The sequence below is a fragment of the Enhydra lutris genome, unplaced genomic scaffold, assembly GCF_002288905.1.
Source record: "Enhydra lutris kenyoni isolate GAN:26980312 unplaced genomic scaffold, ASM228890v2 scaffoldscaffold21, whole genome shotgun sequence".
Taxonomy (NCBI): Eukaryota; Metazoa; Chordata; class Mammalia; order Carnivora; family Mustelidae; genus Enhydra; species Enhydra lutris.
Genome location: NW_019154105.1, coordinates 55609481 through 55629939, shown reverse-complemented (window position 1 = coordinate 55629939; position 20459 = coordinate 55609481). Strand labels below are relative to the sequence as shown.

General features: G+C 38.6%; 1 protein-coding gene across 2 annotated transcripts in view; it reads right to left on the bottom strand.

Annotated features, from left to right (window-relative positions):
- The window catches only part of LOC111149047 (ligand dependent nuclear receptor corepressor like), a 155785-nt gene extending 135607 nt beyond the window's left edge, over nt 1–20178 (bottom strand). For both annotated transcript variants that reach the window (XM_022505944.1, XM_022505943.1), the window contains exon 1: nt 20028–20178. In XM_022505944.1, the coding sequence (XP_022361652.1) occupies nt 20028–20178 (151 nt within the window). The remainder of the gene's footprint in view (nt 1–20027) is intronic.
- Between the last annotated feature and the right edge of the window lie 281 nt (nt 20179–20459).

Below are 20459 nucleotides of genomic sequence, written 5' to 3'. Positions count from 1 at the left end.
GTGATCTCTGTCTGTCAAATAAATAAATAAAATCTTAAAAAAAAAATAAAAAAAATGTATAATTATAAGAATGTTAACTGTATGGTTGGCAATAATGTAAACTGGAAATAACTAAATTATCCTTCAAAATAGAGAAAAGGTGATACATACATACATATTTATGTATCAAGATATTACAGAGCAATGAAAAGGAATGAACTGTATTTGTAGGCAACTAAATGATTGAATCTTACAGATAAAATGTTGAGTTTAAGAAGCTACACACAAGAAAAATTAAGTGCTATACAATTCCATTTACACATTTCCCCAGTAACAGCCAAAAATAATCCATGGTGTTGTCAGAAAATTACCGACATTTGAGAAGGGAGGGGAGATTAGTGATAGGGAGAAGATATGAGGGGACTTCTTGGGGAGGGGTTCTATTTCTTGATCTGGTGGTGGATGCACGAATATGTTCAGTTTGTTCACTGAAGTTTAAAGTACATATACTTTTTTCTATGCAGTTATACTTTTTTTTTTAAAGATTTTATTTATTTGACAGACAGAGATCACAAGTAGGCAGAGAGGCAGGCAGAGAGAGAGAAGGAAGCAGGCTCCCTGCTGAGCAGAGAGCCCGATGAGGGGCTCGATCCCAGGACCCTGGGATCATGACCCGAGCCGAAAGCAGAGGCCCTAACCCACCGAGCCACCCAGGCGCCCCTGCAGTTATACTTTTTAAAAAGTTTGTAAAAAGCAGTGAATAGCAGCTATTGGTAATCCAAAAGGAGAAAATAAATACGCAAAAGCCCAGAGGTACAGTGTCTGAGAACCCCAAAATAGTTCAGTGTGACTCCTCTGTAAAATGCTAACTACAATACCTATACTCAAAGTTATTACAAGGATTAAGGGATAGAATACATATAAAGCACATACCTGGTACAAGTATTAATAGGTGTTCAATAAATGTTAGCTGCCATTATTTCTATACTACTATTACTGAGCTACTAATGCAGCTGATTGATGGTAGTGCCCAAGGTAGAATGACAAAAAGCGTAAGGTGGTATAGAGGCAGGAGGTTACGCTGGACTTCCCCAAGCCGTGTTATGAATTTAGACTTTATCCTAAGGTTGGTAGGAAACCAATGAAGCTTTTTACACAGAGAATCATGCGATCACATTTGAGTTTAGGAAAATTATGCATAGAAAGAAGATATGAAACTTTAAAAAAAAAGACATCAAGAAGAAAGAGACTGTCAACAAATATCACAGAGAGGTCCACTACGCAGAAAGGAAGAAGAGAAAAAAAAAAATCACTGATTTGAAAAACAGTATGTAACAATTTGTACAGCACAGTTAACTGACACCTAGAATAAAAGTACTCTAAATTTACAATTTACTACAAAAATCTCCATTTAATATCTTTTATAAAATTGTAACTTACACACACAAATAGCAACAGGACATCCTGTTCATTAAAATTAAACTAAAAACACATTTTTTTAAGTCTCCTGTAATCATCACAATTATTACTACTAAGGACAAATTATACACAAAGGTGAGTATCTCTATGTATCTCCATCTATATCTCATCTTTATCTCCATCTATATCTCATCTTTATCTCCATCTATATCTCATAAAGTCCAGATTTTCTAAGCCATAAATTAATTTGCTGTGGTTCTTTTAACAAACACTCAAGACATAAGTACCAAATTATCACAAGTGCTGACATATATTATTAACACTAATGTGAAAACAATTTAGCTAGTTATTGTTATTTCAACAACAACCAAGTAGGATGAGTGCTCTGAGGGATTCTGACACATTAGCTACATCACTGTCAATTCAGTTCTACAAGATTAAAAAACAATGAACTGCTCTTCAGCATATTCAATGAGTCTATTAATAAGCAGTACCTTCTCTGGTTTGCTTGAGGAATAGAAAATGTCAGACAGATCCAAGACAAGCAGCAATGGTTTCTTACTGGTTTTAGAGTTATTCAAAACACAGATAAAGATTGGAGGAAGCGAGTAAAAGGGTAAGAGAGAAAAAGTAGGAGAGAGAGAAAGAAAAATAGAGAAAAAGGGGAAAAGTAAGCTTCTGGGTTCTAAACTCAATTTTTTTGGGGCTCATAACTAAAGCATATACAACCAAAAGTAGTTTATTATTAAGCCTAAAAGCAAGTAAGATGTTACATACATCATATTTTCCACAACTCTTACATAAATCCACAATTACTTGCAACAAAAAGTGTAATCCCGGTTTATTCATATTAGAGTAAGAAATGGTGGCACCTGGATGGCTCTGTTCTTTAAGCATCTGCCTTCAGCTCAGGTCATGATCCCAGGTCTTGGGATCAAGCCCCGTATCGGGCTCCCTGCTCCAGTGGGAGTCTGCTTCTCCCTCTCCCCCCCACCTCATTCTCTCTCTCTTTCAAATAAATAAAATCTTAAAAAAAAAAAAAAAAAGAAATGGATTACAGCATTCAGGCAACCAATGTATAAAATGCTGATTAAAAATTTTAATATTAGGGGCGCCTGGGTGGTACAGTTGGTTAAGCATCTGACTCTTCTTTCAGCTCAGGTTGTGATCTCACCGTTGTAGGAACAAGCTCCATGTAGGGCTCTGCATTCAACGTGGAGTCTGCAATATTAAAAATTGGGCCAGAATTTGTAATATTGTTAAAGCTATATCACAGGAATATGGAAATTCATTATGCTCTCTTCTACTTTTGTACATACTTAAAATTTCCCAGAATGATTTTTATAAAATACTATGCCCAAATTTTCAAATATTCTCCTGGGAAGGCTACTTTTGGTTTCTCCAAAGAGTAATTATGGTTTGCATAGGGTTGGTCTAAAACAGAGAACTGTAACAGTATATTCATTGAATGGAATGTGGAAAGTGGCATTCCTATGACCTTCCAAAAATAATGTCAGTTGAATCTCAAATATCAGAATAAGGGCTAATTCTTTAGGACAATTATTTAAAAAAAAAAAAAAAAACAACTATTCACAATTTGGCCCTCAAGCCAATTTTTGTACTCCCATGGTTTCTGCCACCTTGCAACTCTCACGGATACTGTAATAATTTTTGGAGAAAAAAAAAAAAGGGGGAGATCAAGAGCTCAGTTTTACGGGCATCTGGGTGGCTTAGTCTGTTGAGTGTCTGACTGTTGATTTTGGCTCACATCATGATCTCAGGGTTGTGGGATCCAGCCCTGCACTGGAAACTGCGCTAGGCAGGGAGTCTGCTTAAGGTTCTCTCTCCCTTTCCCTCTGCTTTTGCATGTTTGCTTGAGCTCTCTCTTTCTCTTTCTCTCTCTCACCCTCATAAATAAATCTTGAAAAGAAAGAGGGGCACCTGGGTGGCTCAGTGGGTTAAAGCCTCTGCCTTCGGCTCAGGTCATGATCCCAGGGTCCTAGGATCGAGCCCCACATCGGGCTCTCTGCTCCGCAGGGAGCCTGCTTCCTCCTCCCTCTCTCTCTGCCTGCCTCTCTGCCTACTTGTGATCTCTGTCTGTCAAATAAATAAATAAAATCTTTAAAAAAAAAAAAATCTTGGAAAGAAAGAGTTCAGTTTTAGATATGCTATATTTAGGATATCTTAAAGACATACAAGTAAGTGAAGAAAGCTCAAGTAAATAAAAAATGAGATAGGTTAGTAACTGTGAGGACATGGACAAAATGAAGGTAAAGGAAGTATCTGGGATTTTGTTTAAAAGATGGAATCATTGTATGTCAAAGCTATGCAGTTCTAAAACCTATAGTGAACCATGTTACTCTCTAGCAACTTCAACAAAATTAGGGAAAACTGATCTGAGACAGTCTTTCCAAATTACTTATGTTTATTATAAAATTATTTTTTTATTATTATAAAATTATTATAACAACATACAATTACAACATAAAATTACTCAGTCTATCTAGGCTAAATTTTCCTGACAGATAATGAGGAATCAAATCTGGGAGGGAAAAAACAAAATACCACACACACAATAATAATCAAGGTCTAAAGTCACCCCTCGGCCTTCAAATGTTAAGAAAACACAAATGCACAGGCACCACATCATTCCTGCAATGAAGTAGGAACCTTTGAACTATGAAATATGAAAAATATGCTGCTCTATATCCTATTTTGGATAACTGTCTCACAACCCAACTAGGCCTTCTAAAAGAAGCCTAAAAATAATTTTCTCTATTCTTCCCCCTTTTTCTGTGTGCCCATAGTTCGTCAATACCTAAAATCTGGGGGCGCCTGGGTGGCTAAGTGGGTTAAAGCCTCTGCTTTCGGCTCAGGTCATGATCCCAGGGTCCTGGGATCGAACCCCACATCAGGCTCTCTGCTCAGCAGGGAGCCTGCTTCCCCCTCTCTCTCTGCCTGCCTCTCTGCCTACTTGTGATCTCTCTCTCTGTCAAATAAATAAAATCTTTAAAACAAACCAAAAAAAACCCCTAAAATCTGTTAATTCTAATGTGTCATATCTTTTGAGTTTTTCTTCCTTTTCCATTACTACTAGTCTTATTTCAGATCCTCATAATTTCTTGGTTGGGCTATCTTGACACCCCCCTGGTTGATTTGCGTGTCATATTCCTCTATTACTCTACTGGCAGAATAACGTTATAAAACCACAAACGAAACTATGTCACTCCTGTGCTTAAAATCCGTCAATGCGCATGGGGTGGGGGGAGCTGAGTGGCTCAGTGGGTTAAGCCTCTGCCTTTGGCTCAGGTCATGATCTCAGGGTCCTGGGATCGAGCCCCCTGCATCCATCGGGCTCTCTGCTCTCCCTGCTGAGAGCCTGCTTCCCTGACCCCCGGTCCACCACTGCCTCTCTGCCTACTTGTGATCTCTGTCAAATAAATAAAATCTTAAAAAAAAACAAACAAACCCATCAATGGTTTTCCACTACCTAAGAGTTATTTAATGGGGATGATAAAAATAGTTCCTACTTATATAACTATTGTGAAAATCAAATGAACACAAGTGTAAGCATTTAATGCCTAATCCAAAGTAAAATAATTAAAAATAAAATAATTACTATTATATTCCACCTAAAAGTTTCTTTATGACTCATGTTCTCTCTTTTCCATATCCCACAATCATCCTATGACCATTCCTGGACCCATACAAAGAAACCTGATCACTATCCTCCTTTGTATCATAACTGTATATGCTTCTTTTACAGCACTTACTATAGTAAGAAAACCTTGTGTAATCTACAAGACTGTGCTTCATGAAAATAATCTAATGCATCTGAGTTCCCTAACACAATGCCTGACCCTGTAAATACTTAGTGAAAAAAAATTATGAGGAAGAGATGCACAACAAATCAGAGCAGATGACCGCGCTTCCTTCAACACTGAAAATCCTATTATTTCTGATATAAAATAAAGGGGCAAATTTGGAATGGGTCTAAAGAATGAGAGAGTCAGCAAAAACTCTGTAACAAGGATGAAAGGATCTGTGGGTTCAGACTGATGAGAAGAGTGAAGATAACGTAGTAGGATCAGTTAGCTAAGTAAGCTAATGTATACTCATAGGGATATTCTAACCCATTTATAAGTTATACTGATGCCAGAATGGAAATATTAAAGGTCAAATAATAAGGCAAAGGAGAAAAAATAGGTTATGATTAGGCTGATCATTAATGCTGGTGTGTTTAAAAAAAAAAAAATTTACCAGGCACTATTTTCCTAGACTCTAGATGGGTATCAGGGAATAGAAGAAACAGGGAGTTAAAATGAAATAATAAACTCTCATTAGCTACCCTCTATTTGATCATTTACCATTCCTTGGAAAAATTCAGAAGAGATGGAAAGAAGATGGCCATCATTCTTGGAATTGGGATAGAGAACAACTTTATATCCAGAATAAAAACACTGACAGTCTGTGCTGGCAAAAATCCTTGCCCCACTAACTCCATGCTCTTACCACCCACTATTTCCAATAGTGACCAAGAAAGAAATCTGGGTATATTATTTCTGATTAATCTACCCAAACAGAATCCTTAACTCAGATATGCATGTTTAAATAACAGAAGATCCTATTTTCTCTTATTTCTTACCAAGAACCAAGCACTGAGGTGGTCTAAATCTAAAACACTTTTACCTACTCTTCAAACTCAGGGTTCTGAAATGAAACAGAGAACAGCACTACTTTACTAAAGCTTTAGACACAACTATCTGATTAGGAAGGATCAGACTTGTTAATTTTTTAACCAGGTTTGACCAAGAGAGTAGTAGTAAAAAAAGAGGTAGAATTCTACCTTCGTATTTCCTCTATGGAAAGTCTTGGGCAGCTTCTCTAAGCCTCAGTTTTCTAATTGGTAAAATGAAAACAAAAATTGTATTATTTCACATATGAAAACTGAATGTGATTAATACACATACACATAGTGTATGATGCATGGTAAGCACTCAAAGATATTAGCTATCATTATTTCAAAAGTGTTGAAAAACCTACAATTTATATACTACTGTGTGGTTTTAAGGCCTGAAAGTGATTAATTCAAGAGAATGTAATATTTTGACTCAACACTGCTTTTAAATATTTTTACTCTATAACATATGTATTTATTTTAAAAATTTTATTTATTTGAGAGAGAGAGAGAAAGAGAGAACAGAGGGAGAGGCGAAGGGATAAGCAGACTCCCCACTAAACGGGGAGCCTGATACAGGGCTTGATCCCAGAACCCTTCTATTTGATCATTCACCATTCTTTGGAAAAGTTCAAAAGTGATGGAAAAGTCAGACGCTTAACTGACTGAGCCACGTAGGTGCTCCTGTAACAATTTTTAAGTTTATAGAAAATGTTTTAAGTATGATACAAATTTTCATTTTTCCAACTATTTGAGAGTAAATGGCCTATATCATGTTCCTCCACCCTTGAATCCTTTTAACAAGTAATTCCTACAAAAGCATTCTTTTAGGAATATAACTATTAAAATCAGGAAATTAACAAGGACACATTATGTACAATGTTACTGGACTGTCAATGCTACTAGGCCCCTCCTCAGTGAACAGTATAGGGCATAAGTGTGTATACATACACACACATTAACTTCTATATTTCTAATCTATACATAATGAAAACCATGAATTCACACCAATATCTCATTTCCAGTCCAACACTACAGACAGCATTCTAGTTTTCCCCAATTCCACATTTGAAACTCCCCTCTCAACAGTGAGAGGCCTGGCTCCCATTACCTTTTTTATTTTTTTGACCAGTCTCCCTGTATGTAACCGATGTGTGGCTGTCTCCCCTTCCCTACAGGGATACTTTCCTCACCCTTCTCTGCACTAATACCCCCACACCTCCCTCATGTATACAACTTACTCACTTTGATCAGGCCCCTATTTCTCATGCCTGGCACCCCTCCTACAAGAATATCCTCCTCTTGCTGCTCAGGCTCTAACATCCTACCTATGCTGAGCTGACCCTCCATGGGATGCCTTCCTCTCCCCACCCTCAGACTCTGACATTTTACACTGGGATGTCCACGCATCAACTTCCTCCTCAATACATCCACACCAGGTTACCCCCTACATGGATGTTTTTCTTTCCTACCCTTTCTCCAAGCAGATGCCCTCTTTATCTTCCTACCCTGTTCAGGTCTGAACACTCCTTACTAGGAACAACCAATCCTCCCTCATACCAGGCCTACTATCCTTCACAGATACCCTGCTGGGACTCTGACAACTTGCACCAGCATGCCCTTATAGGCAGAATACTCTTCACCTCTTGAAACCCCATCAACCCACATGGGGACCCTCCTTATCCCTGTCAGGCTCTGACATTCCACTCCTCCAAGAAGACATGGCTCTCTCCCCCCACATACACCATTCAGTGTAGACACTTACCCTTGCTTTGTTCCACCTGATGGTTTAGGTACTGACTTGTTCAGAAAGAGAAGAGAAAGAGAATAAGGAAGAATTGATAACATTTTAAAGAAAGAGATACCAGTGAATAAACTGCATAAGCACCCATAATCAGAGCTGATTAAAAGCATAAACTATTTATCAAAGTATCTGCTTTTCTCACTTAAAAAAATAGTGTTCTTTCTAAATTTAAAAAGTCACTTGATAAAGAAGTTAGTATTATCTTTCTTTTCTCACCAAACATGGATTTTATTCAATTATTTTACACAGGTCTGTAGAAAATCTAGTTCATTAAAGAAGAGTTTAAGAAATATGGTTATTTCAAACACGAGAATTAAATATTTTTTTAAATATCCAGAATATGTAAGTTTGACTTTTCAGTATAATAACAGTTGAACTTATCTATAGATACAACTCTGCAAAAAAAGTAGCCTGGACGGTAAGGAATAACAACTTTTCCTTGCTCCCCATTTCTATGAGGAAAGGTGCTTCACAAGCACAATATGAGCATCTCTTCACCCCTAGGGAAGTGAACCAACTGCATGATCTGATCGGAGATTTTGTAAAGAACAACTGAGTAGACAGAGCTCAGTTCTGCTTCCTTTCCCCTTGGGAGTGAGCTATTGGGAAAACATACCTGCAGAAAACTCATATTTTGCTCTGCTTCCCTAGTATGGCTAGGATTGGGTGGATAAGTTGGCCAGTGACAGACCATATGACTCTCCCACCAAGCTGTTCCTCTAACCTGGTCTGATCAGTAGGAGAAGTGATTTTTTGGCTCCCAACCTTTTCCTTATTTTTCAAATTGTTCAGAGCCCAGGCAGAAAAGAAGGGTGCCATTTGCAAGTATTTCAGCAATCCAACATCTTCATTAATATATTGATGTGGAGACTGCTCATTTTCCCAGTTTTGATTTAAAAGAGCTGCTTCAATTTGAGCTTCTTAAAACTATTACAGACCAAAAAACCCCCTCAAACCTGAACCAACAGCAGATGTTCAAAATGAACATAAGCCAACTTACCTGATCGTGCTTATTACCCGTTTAAAAAAAAACAACAAAACTTTAAGACTCATAATTTCTTCCTTATAGAGGACGTAATTTATACTTCCAGTCCTCCTCCCTACTCCCACCTTATACTCCAATGATACTAGAATGCTGAATATTTTCAGAATATATCATTATTTAGACTTCTATACTTTTGCTTACACTATCCTTCTGCCTGTTGCCTCCGACCTACTCTCCCACTAGAACATTTAACATAGGGATAGGCGAACTATGATCTGTAGGCCACATCTGGCTATTTTTGTAAATAATTTTTTACTGAAATACAGCCATGGCCATTCATTTATATATTGCTTTTGCACTTTAACAGTAAAATTGAATAGCTGCAACAGAGACCAAATTTACTATCCAGCACTTTACAAAAAAGCTTTTGTACAGCACAGAAAACCTCATCAACAAAACAAAAAGCCAACCTACTGTATGGGAGAAGATATTTGCAAATGATATATCTGATAAAGGGTTAAAATCCAAAATACATAAAGAACATATACAACTCACCACAAAAAAAAAAAAAAAATCCAATTAAAAAATGGGCTGAATAAACATTTTTCCAAAGAAGACATACAGATGGCCAACAGACACAAGAAAATATGTTTAACATCACTAATCATCAGGGGAATGCAAATCAAACCACAATGATATATTACCTCGCAACAGTCAGAATGGCTAATATCAAAATGACAAGAAATAACAAGTGCTGGAGAGGATGTGGAGTAAGGGAATGCTTATGCACTACTGGTGGAAATGTAACAAGGTCCAGCCACTGTGGAAAACAATATGGAGGTTCCTCAAAAAACTAAAAATAGAAACACCATATGATCCAGTAATTCCACTACTGGGTATTTACCCAAAGAAAACAAAAACACTAATTCAAAAAGATATATGCACCCATATGTTTATTGCAGCATTATTTACAACAGCCAATCAATACATCCATTGATGGATGGATAAAGACGTGATACACACACTCACACACACACACACACACACACACACACACAAGAATATTACTCTGTCATAAAACAAAAATGAGATCTTGCCATTTGCAGCAACAGTGATGAGCTAGAGGGTATTATGCTAGATGAAATAAGTCAGACAGAGAGAGACAAGTACCACATGATTTCACTTATATGAGGTATCTAAAAAGCAAAACAAACATAAACAACAAAAAAACACCCAGACCCTTCAATACAGGGAACTGGTTATTGCCAGAGGGGAGGTGGGTGCAAGGATGGGCAAAATAGATAAAGGAGATTAAGAAGTATAAACTTCTAGTTATAAGATAAGTAAGTCAGGAGATGAAAAGTACAGCATAAGGAATATTTAAAAAAAAAAAAAAAAGTTTGTGGGCGCCTGGGTGGCTCAGTGGGTTAAAGCCTCTGCCTTCGGCTCAGGTCATGATCCCAGGGTCCTGGGATCGAGTCCCACATCGAGCTCTCTGCTTGGCAGGGAGCCTGCTTCCTCCTCTCTCTCTCTGCCTGCTTCTCTGCCTATTTGTGATCTCTGTCAAATAAATAAATAAAATCTTTAAAAAAAAAAAAAAGTTTGCCAACTCCTGCTTTCACTCAGTCTTTGGAAGCCTCATCACTTCGAATCAAAATTGTTTCTGCTTCTCTCTTTCCATTATATTATACAAACTTTAATACAATATCCCTGATAACTGTGAGTGCTTTAATAAAAGCAAAGTCTAAGCCTTATTCCTAGTATATACAATAAGCTTTTTACCCACCCACAGTCCCCACCTCTCCCAACAATTTTCGCATTCTTAGGGAAGTATTTTGAAAGAGGCTTCTGCCCTTTTCTCTACCCTTTATTCAGTCCTCCCAAAGGAAAGAGGAATGACTAATATTGGCAACATCCTGATAGTTGTTCCTAGTAGGATGAATTAATGTTTTAAAGGTCATTTTCATGCATGGCCAAGCCTACGTCTCACTCTGTCTAGATGGTCATACCTACCAATAAGCAAATCACATGGTAAATTCACCAAGCTCTATCAGGCACAGAACTTCCTGCTGGCTGCTCTATCTTTGTTAAGTTGGTAAATTCAATTAAGGGGGACAGAGAGTAAAAAAATCTGAGATTTGGCCTCAATTCCAAGCCAAGTTCTTCCATACAACCTACCATTTAAAAAGTCAGTATTTTAATCTCTGATTCCTAAGTCTACTTTCAGTTCAGAACCCAGTAAGGAAGAAACATAGAATTATACCCCATTAACTGGCACACACAGCAGGACTCATGATATTTGATGATTAACTGACAAAAGTAAATTAAGTGGAGAAAAAAACATTCCTTTAAATTGTGTAACACACTAATTCTGCATGTATTTCAGTGATGAACTTAATTAGTAAAGTATTTTTTGAAAAAAAAATTTTTTGATAATTTTAAAAAGATTTTATTTATTTATTTGATACATACACACACCAGAGAGAGAGAGAGTGTGTGTGTGCACAAGCAGGGGGAGTAGCAGGCAGAGGGAGGGGGAGAAGCAGGCTCCCCTCTGAGCAAGGAGCCCAATGTGGGACTCAATCCCAGGACCCTGGGATCATGACCTGAGCCAAAAGCAGAAGTATGCTTAACCAACTGAGTCAGCCAGGCGCCCCAAGAGATACTTTTATAGTTCACATTCAGTGAGTCAAACCAAGCCCATTCTATTTATATGTCTCAATATCTTGTTGCATTCAAGTGTCAAATTAAATAATATATCAAGTAATTGTCAATTATTACTGATTCAAAAAAGCATTCCCCATCATAATGGTTATCTCCCACCTAAATATCCCTAGACCCCAGGTTCATCCAATTACTGCTTCATTTATCTGTTTTTCCTCAAATGCAGCTTCTCAAATGAGTAGTCTACTACAAATGTTATCTCCTCTTATACACATCTTAATTATTTTCTAGCTTATTACAATATGGCTTCCCTCCCCACCACACTGCTGAAATTACCAGTTATGTCACCTAGAACCTAAATGGTGTCAAAAACAATGTATACTTTCCTGTTTGAAGGTACTTAACATCTCAATAATACGTAACGGTCCTTTCTTGTTGTAATACTCCTCTCATTAGATTTGGTGATACTCGGTCTTCTCGTTTTCCTACTTACAGCCAACTGCCTTACTTTTTTAGTGTAAAAGTTCACTGGATTATTTTGAGGGTCCCCTTCTTCTGCCCAAGGAATGTTAAGATTTCTTAAAGCATGATATAGAGTAAAAAGAACTGGCCTATTTGAATGAAGAAAGGTCTCAAATCTGTTTTTCAATAAATACCTTAGAATAGTCTCTAGGTTACAATTGATTTTTAAAAGTGACCGAGGATGTATGGTAGAAGATACAACTAAAAAGACAGGTGGGAATTTGGGGCAATGTGTACAAAAGAGAATTAAAAGCAGATGAAAATCTATGGGTTGTAAAGAAGAAGCTAGACAAACAAATGGGGAAAAAGCAGTCTGGTAAACCATGATCAACTACTGAATATGATTATGAGGTTTTACTTTTATGAAGAAAGACAAATGGAAGATGCTACTGGTTTGTAAACTACAAAACCAAAGCAAGTATTCCAAATAATAACTTAATATAGATTATAAGCTAGACTGAAAGACAACAAAACCAGCAATGCACATAGATATAAACTAAAATCTTATCTGCCTGCCCAACGTGCTTACTTCATTATAAAAACTGAATCTGTGAGAAACCATAAAGAAAGTAATAATAACTTGGCAACAAATAAAAATACAGAAAAAAGAAAAATAAGAAGTGAATGAAATAAGCATGTTAGGTTTGTTATCAACCATTAGAAAACTGTACAAAATGAGATATAGAAAACTGATTCTTCATTAAGTTTCAAATTCTTTTGCTTTCTGTGGTGAGTAAAAACTTCTGAAAGAATTGCTTAATGATGGATTCAGCCCTAAGTATGGAGTCTAATGAAGTTAAATGGGTCCTCCAAATTTTGAATGTATGAATTTAGTGCTCTAACCAATTGTTATCTATCACACATGAATGCTGGAGATATATATATATATGAAGGAATACTATTGAAAAAAGAAAAAGACAGGAAATCCACACATAAAAAAATGTAGAATATTATAATTGAAAGGCTGGATTTACTAATAAAGAAAAAAAATTACACATCCAAAAATCTACATGCCTTTGTTGCTCCTCCCAGGACTGCACTGTGGTAGAATTAAAGACCAGAGCTGAAAGTCAGACAAGTCAGGGGAACATGGAGGACATATAATAACAACATATCAGGGCGCACAGCCAAGCAGAGAGGGATGCACACAGATAGCCAGCCAAAGGAAACAGCATGGACATGAAGAGACAGCACCATGCAGGAGGCTATGATATGTTTAGACCAACTTGTAGTCTATATCTTAACATCTGCAAAAATACAAGTTTCATACACTGCTTGGTTCTAAGGACGGCAGAATTTTAATTTTCCAAGTATAAAATAATGCAGGAGTACACAGAATTTCAAATTTTACACGCGAAATCCACTGATATCCCAAATGTAAAGACAAATGTGGATACACATCTTAACCACCCAACTATTCATTATCATCATAGGTTCCATCTGCCTTGTGCATGTAATTAGTGCCATAATTTACACCTTTTTAAATTGGTAAAACAACAGCAAGTGCTTGAAAAAATAGTTGTACAGCCAAGTGCCAAGGTTCTTGGGTGGACCCATCCATACCAGTCCCCATCAAATTCAGATTTCTAAGGAGATTTACTCTTCTGGAAGTTACATGGCAATAATGAACAGATGAAGCAGAAGTCAGTGGACACACAAAAGAGCAGAAGGCAAGAAGCCAGAAGAAAGAAGTGTCAAGTTGATTATCTAGAATTTTATTTACCTGGACTGTCCCTATTTTTAAAGAGTCACAGCTCCATGAAGTACTCCCATAACTTCTTCACAGGCTAAAAACAGAGGAAGAGACTAGCCTCTGATACCCCTACTGCGATTATAAATGGCACAGGTATTTTGGAAGAAAGTCCACTCTACAAACACATGCAGTATGCAAAACTCTAAGACAGTGATGTATTTAACAGGAAGAGTAAAATAGAGAAAATACTGACACAGAGTAGCTTCAAGATGATCTAGTATGATACAGATTTTTAAAAATGAATTTAAACTGGGCACCTGGGTGGCTCAGTTGGTTAAGTGACTGCCTTTGGCTCAGGTCATGATCGTGGAATCCAGGGATCTAATCCCACATCAGGCTCCCTGCTTGGCAGGGAGTCTGCTTCTCCCTCTGACCCTCCCCCTTCTCATTCTCTCTCTCAAATAAATAAATAAAATCTTAAAAAAATATATTAAAATGAATTTAAACTAATTTCTTGTATTCAGGTACTCCAAAGCCAAAAGATTCCTTAGAATGTAGGAAGGTATCATTCTTTTGATCTCTCCATATATGAAAAGACAGTATTATGCTAAATGATATACTGTGATTCTAAAACTCTGACTCTGGGGGCGCCTGGGTGGCTCAGTGGTTTAAGCCTCTGCCTTCGGCCCAGGTCATGGTCTCAGGGTCCTGGGATCGAGCCCCGCATCGGGCTCTCTGCTCAGCAGGGAGCCTGCTTCCCCCTCTCTCTCTCTGCCTGCCTCCCTGCCTACTTGTGATCTCTCTCTCTCTCAAATAAAAATAAATAAATAAATAAAAAATAAAACTGACTCTATGACTCCAAACTAACCCTAGAATATAGATCATGCAAGCCCTCACTATCTGTTCCTCTAATATGCCTCCTGATCCTTTTATTAGTTTATCAGCATTCCCACCAGAAAAAAAATCTATTGACAAAAACATAAAGCTCAAAGCTGCTAATAACCTGTGTCAATCACTAATAATAATACCTAACATTCATGGAATGTTTTTATATGGTAGGCACATATTAACATATATCAACATAATTAATTCTCAAACCACTTCATTATCTCCAATTTACAGATAAGAAACTGAAGTACAGAGAGGTTAAGCAACTTGTCCACATTGGTAAGTTGTAACACTATGCTTCAAACACAGGTACTCTAGCTCCAGAGCCTATTTATTTGCTGTATTTTCTATACAAATAAAAGATCTGGAGAAAGATAAATTAGGTTGTGGGTTTGGGTAATATTAACACATTTGAAATCAGTGGTACCATAGTATCAAGTGTTGGCTGGAGCTATTATACTATAAAACTGTGCTGTCCAATGAGAGCCACTCGGCCATATGTGGCTATTAAGCACTTGAAATGTGGCTAGTTCAAAATTAAGATGTGTTAGATGTATAAAATCCTAACTTCAAAAATTTAATATTAAAAAAATGTAAACTAACTCATTAATAATTTGGCATGGATTAATGTTAAAATATTTTGAGGATATTGACCTTAAAAATGTGCTTTTCAAATGTGGTTACCAGAAAATTTTAAATTAAATATTTGGCTCCCATTATATTTCTACTGGACAATAATGGTATGTACAAAAGAAACTGGAGTTTAAAGAATGATTCTAATCAGATCTTTGCCATTTTGTTTTGTTGTTGCAACCTTAGGCAAATCAGTTACACAGAGTATTAGCTTCTGTATCAGAAAAAAATAGGGTTTAAAAACAGTCCTGAAACCTAGTGTTCAGATTTTGGTGTCTAAATTTATTCTCCACTAAAAAGAATGGAGGGTTCTTTGGAGAAATAATTTATGTCAGGGCTGGGACAGGTTAAGTACAAGATGAACCTGGAATATCTTGTTTGGGCAGGAAGGAAGTGCTCAAAAAGTCATTTGAGAAATGAGGGTGAGAGGTGTGACTTGCCAAAAAACACTGGAACCAGCTTCATGAGGCTCCCAAAGACCAATCCAAGACAATCGGGGAATCAAAGTAATGATCGTAATGGATTTAACCATTAAATAACCCCCAAATCTATGAGTTCATGTTGATAAAAATAACTGGATAAATAAATAAATAATGGAGGAGACAGGAAAGATTGCTTTATGACAGTCTACCAAGTACTAATTATAGAAGGAATGACAAAGTTAGAAAATCATGAATGGATGTTAAAACTTGTGGGTGAAATACTGGTGAGACTATGTTAATATTCTGTTCCTCAAAATATTTTCCCTATGAATTACATTATTAATGTAAAAGGATAAATAATAACTTTCAAGAAGAAATATGGAGATACCACCTTACTCAAATTTTCAAAACTAACATCACCAACATTGGGACAAACCAACATTATGAACCTCAAGATATGATGTACTGATAGAGAGAGAACATCTCTCGAGAGGTATTCCTGCCAAATATGTATAAGCAATCTAGTCATGAGAAAGCAACAGACAAATTCATATTAGGGACATTCCACAAAATAACCATCCTGTACTTTTAAAAAATGTCAAGGTCAAGAAAAACAAGAAAGGCTGAGGAAGTGTTCCAGATCAAGACAGACAAAACAGATAGTTCTAGGAAATACAATATATGATCCAGGACTGGAAGGTAGGAGGAGCTTATAGATAAACAAGATAAAAATTGAGCATGGATTATGAAATAGATAATAGTATTATGTCATTTTTAAATCCCCTGGTTTTAATAATTTACACTGTGGTTACATAAGATAATATCCTTGGTTTTCGGAAATATACACTGAAGAATTTAAGAGTAGAGGTATGCTGTCACTAAATTATCCTCATATGGTTCAGAAAAAAATAGCTGTAAGGCAAGAATGATAAATGCAGCATAATGTAATACAACTGGTGAATGTGAGTAAGGGTACATAGGAGTTCCTTGTACTAGCCTTCCAACTTTTCTTATAAATTTGAAATTTTATCAAAATTAAAAGTTAGCCAAAAGTAGAAAAACAAAGAACTAGGCCTATCTCCCAGATTGAATATCCTAATAGACTATATAAGACCTGGTAATATTTAAAAATATGCTAATACATTTCTTTTATGCTGGACTTTGTTTTAAATTTAATGACTTATCAGATACTAATTGTATTATATATTTCATAAGACCCAAGACTTTATCCATTATCACTCAATATCATACTGAGTACTAGGATACTATTTACTATATCCAATAAGCACTCAAACATTTGTTAGCTGAGCATACTCAAAATTATAGCATTGTATAGGATTATAGAAAAATTATAAAAAGCACCACATTTTAAGTAGAGCTATTAATTAGGACATAAGAGTTTGTAGAACTTTTCAGTTAAATTGTAAAAAAGAAAAACCAGGAATAAATCTCAGAGTAGTCACAAATCTAACCTAAAGACATGAGTTCCACAAATAGAGAAAAGCAAACATTGCTTTCCATGTCAAGAGTTAAGCATCTTAGCTAACTTCCAATAGTCCTGACAACTAAAATGAACTTTTTCCCTTATGAAATTAGAATATTATATGAGTTATTAAAAAAATCAGATTAGTTTAAAAACTTGGGCTAAGAATTGAGATTTAAAACTTCACTACTGGCTCAATACTAATTCGCTGTATGACCCCAGGACATTGCTTACAATTTCTGTCTCATAAAAATAAGATTTGGGGATAATTATCTTTCCCAAATTATAGAAAGTATAATTTATGAAAATTATTTCAAGCAATAAGAGCACTGAATATATTCAATACAGATATATACATATAAATATTCACACACATGCAAAAAGGAAAAAGATTTGTGCTTTTTTGTAAATATATTTACAAACTTAAGTATTGAATATAAGCACGTAAATAGCAAAAGGTAATTTAAAATAATGACACAAACTATATTTAATCCTAATTCTCACTATGAATAAATGCTTCACATATATGATACTGAAAAAACCAATCAACAAGTGTATATCCTATTTTAAAAGTTTTATTATTTATGTAAAAATAATGAAAAAAAGTATGAGATGGGTTTTACTAGGTCTCTTGACTGACCATGGGAAACAATTTTCAAATATAGTTAGAGCCCAGGAAAAAATTTCTTTTCAAATACAGTACAGTTATACACTACATTAAAAATATAATATAGAGATTGCATTTTATACATACCACATCAACTCAATTTTCAATTGAGTTCTACTTGTGTGTTGATAAGGCAGAAAGATACTCTAAACAAATCCCTTTTTCCATCAAATCCAATGTCGTGTTTAAATTTTGACTATTTTTCAAAACTACACATATTTTTGTGAGACAGAGCCATACTTAATGTATCCAACAAGAAGAAAAGAGAAAACCCCAAAGTATTCCAAAACATAAAAACTGACGGAAAACATCTACAGATCACGGTGTACCTCGGTAAAACTTAACACAATTTTATCTTGAGCCAGTGCTTCAATGCTGTCATCCTGCCTTATTCTCACGGAACGAACTCAACAATTTCTAAACAGGTTGTCACTGGAAGAGATCTTTACATAAGCAATTATAAAAATGGGTCCGTTTTGTATTCAGGAAGCACTAGCAACACTTGGCTTAACATTTTTATAAAAGAATACCATGAGGGTTTTAAAAAAATTTTTTTAACTTTTTCTAAGAACTAAAATCACTTATAAATACTTGACTAAAGCTATTTCCCAGAATGTTTCCTAAAGTAAGACCAAAATATATTTTATAAGGATAAAACAGTTTATTGCTTAAAGTGAACTTAAATGCTCCTAGTCGGAGTAAGCTTCCTTCTTGCACATTTTCCCATAACCACCGTATTCTGCAGGCACATTTCTAAGCTGAAGCTGCACTAGTTTATTGGTCTCCTTTTCACTAGGGAAAAACAAGAAAGATCTTCAGGTACTAACCAAACAAATCTGAGTGGGGGTGGAGGAAAAGGGGCGCGAGGTGGCGCAAGAACAGATGGAAACAAGGTAAGAGAGTTGTTTTCTTAAGGCACTAAGGTTACTACTCCTCAACTCCAAATGCCAAGATTTAATCGCCAGTCGAGCAAGCTGCTATCACTACCCATCCACTCCTTAAAACAATGCAATCTTCCTTTATACCTCCTTTATACCACTCTCCAACCCACACCCCCTTCCAAAACAAACAAGCACAACACACCCCATCCCATAACCCTCATAGTCCCTTCTATGCCCACTAAACCAACCTGCTGGGTAACAGCTCCTCGCACACGTCTCAGACAAAAAAGCGACCGCGGCACGGTGGGGAGTTCCCACAATCTCCTGCCACCCCGAGCAGCCCGCAGAATGACAGCCCCGAGCCCAGAAGTTTGTAGCAAAACGATTCCGACCCCACCGAAAGGGAAGATGGAATTGCAAGAGAACGGGGATGGGAGGTGGGGAGGGCGATGTGCGTGAATATGCAGGGAAGGGTCCATCACATGACAGTACAAGAGGACCAGAGCCGTCCCGGCGTCCGCGAGGAGAAAAGGAGGGGGGGTAAGGTGGGGAGGGGGAAAGGGTGCCGTCACCATGGCAACACCCCCCATCGGTCCAGACTTCCAAAGAGGGAGGAAGAACTTCAAATCCCAACCGTCAGTGCTCGAGGAGCTCCTTCTTAAAGGGGTACACACAGCGCCGCCGCCGCTGAGCGCGAGAGGGCAGAGTTGGGTGCCCCCGCCCCTCGGGCGACGCCCCCGCCGCCCCTCGCCCCCCGCCGGCCCACCCGCGACCCCCGCCCCGCGAGCGCCCGGGGGGTCGCCCCGGTCCCAGTCCCCGGGCACTCGGCTGCATCGACCGGCCCGGCCGCCTGCGGCGAGAAGGGGGTGTGTGTGCGCCCGGCGGGGGCGCGGACCAGCCCGCCTTCCTCCCGCCGGCCCTGCCCGCCGGCTCCCCTCCATCCGGAGGCCGACCCGCCGGGCCGCTGCCTGTCCCCCGACAGGGTGGACGGCAGGCTGCGAGGGGCGCCGCGGAGTTTCGGGGAAAGCGCGAGCGAGCGGTTTCCTCGGGGGCTCGGCGAGCGGGTCCGAACTAACAGTTCCTGAGGAGCGCAAGAGCTGATGAAGGAAAGGAGCGCGAATCGCGCCGGGCGAGAAGCCCCCAGACAAAAGGCGAGCGCCGGAGCCGCCGCGCCGCCGCCGCTCCCATCGCGCTCCCCCATTGAACTGACCCGAACGGGAGATTCAACTAACCCCCTCAGCCACAAACTCCTCGGGCTGCGGCAGCCGTCGCCGCGCGGAGCAGGGGCCCCGGCCCGTGTCTCTCTTACCTACACAGTGCATGAGGCGGTGGCGCCAAGAGTCGAGTTCCCGCCGGAATCCTCTCCTCTCCGCCGCGCACCTAGGGCTCCGGCACTGAGCGGCGGCGGCGGCGGCAGCAGCGGCGGCGGCAGCGGCCATTCTCTCTCTTCCCTTGTCCATCTGCGTCCCGCGTCACGCGCCCTCATTTACATACGAGCGGCGCAGGCACGAGGCAGGGGCGCGAGCCCTCGGCGCGAGCCCCGGAGCGCGCGCCCCCCGGAGGGGGGGGTTGATTGACACGTGTCACTACCTTCCCTCTGCCCTTCCCTCCCCCTCCCACCGCTCCCTCAGGGAGAGGCGGGGAGGAAGCGTGAGGAGAAGGAAGCAACCTGCCGCTTCCGCTGACCCCGCCTCCCCATCCACTCCCATCTCCCTCCTCCCCCTGGAGTTTACTCAAGCAA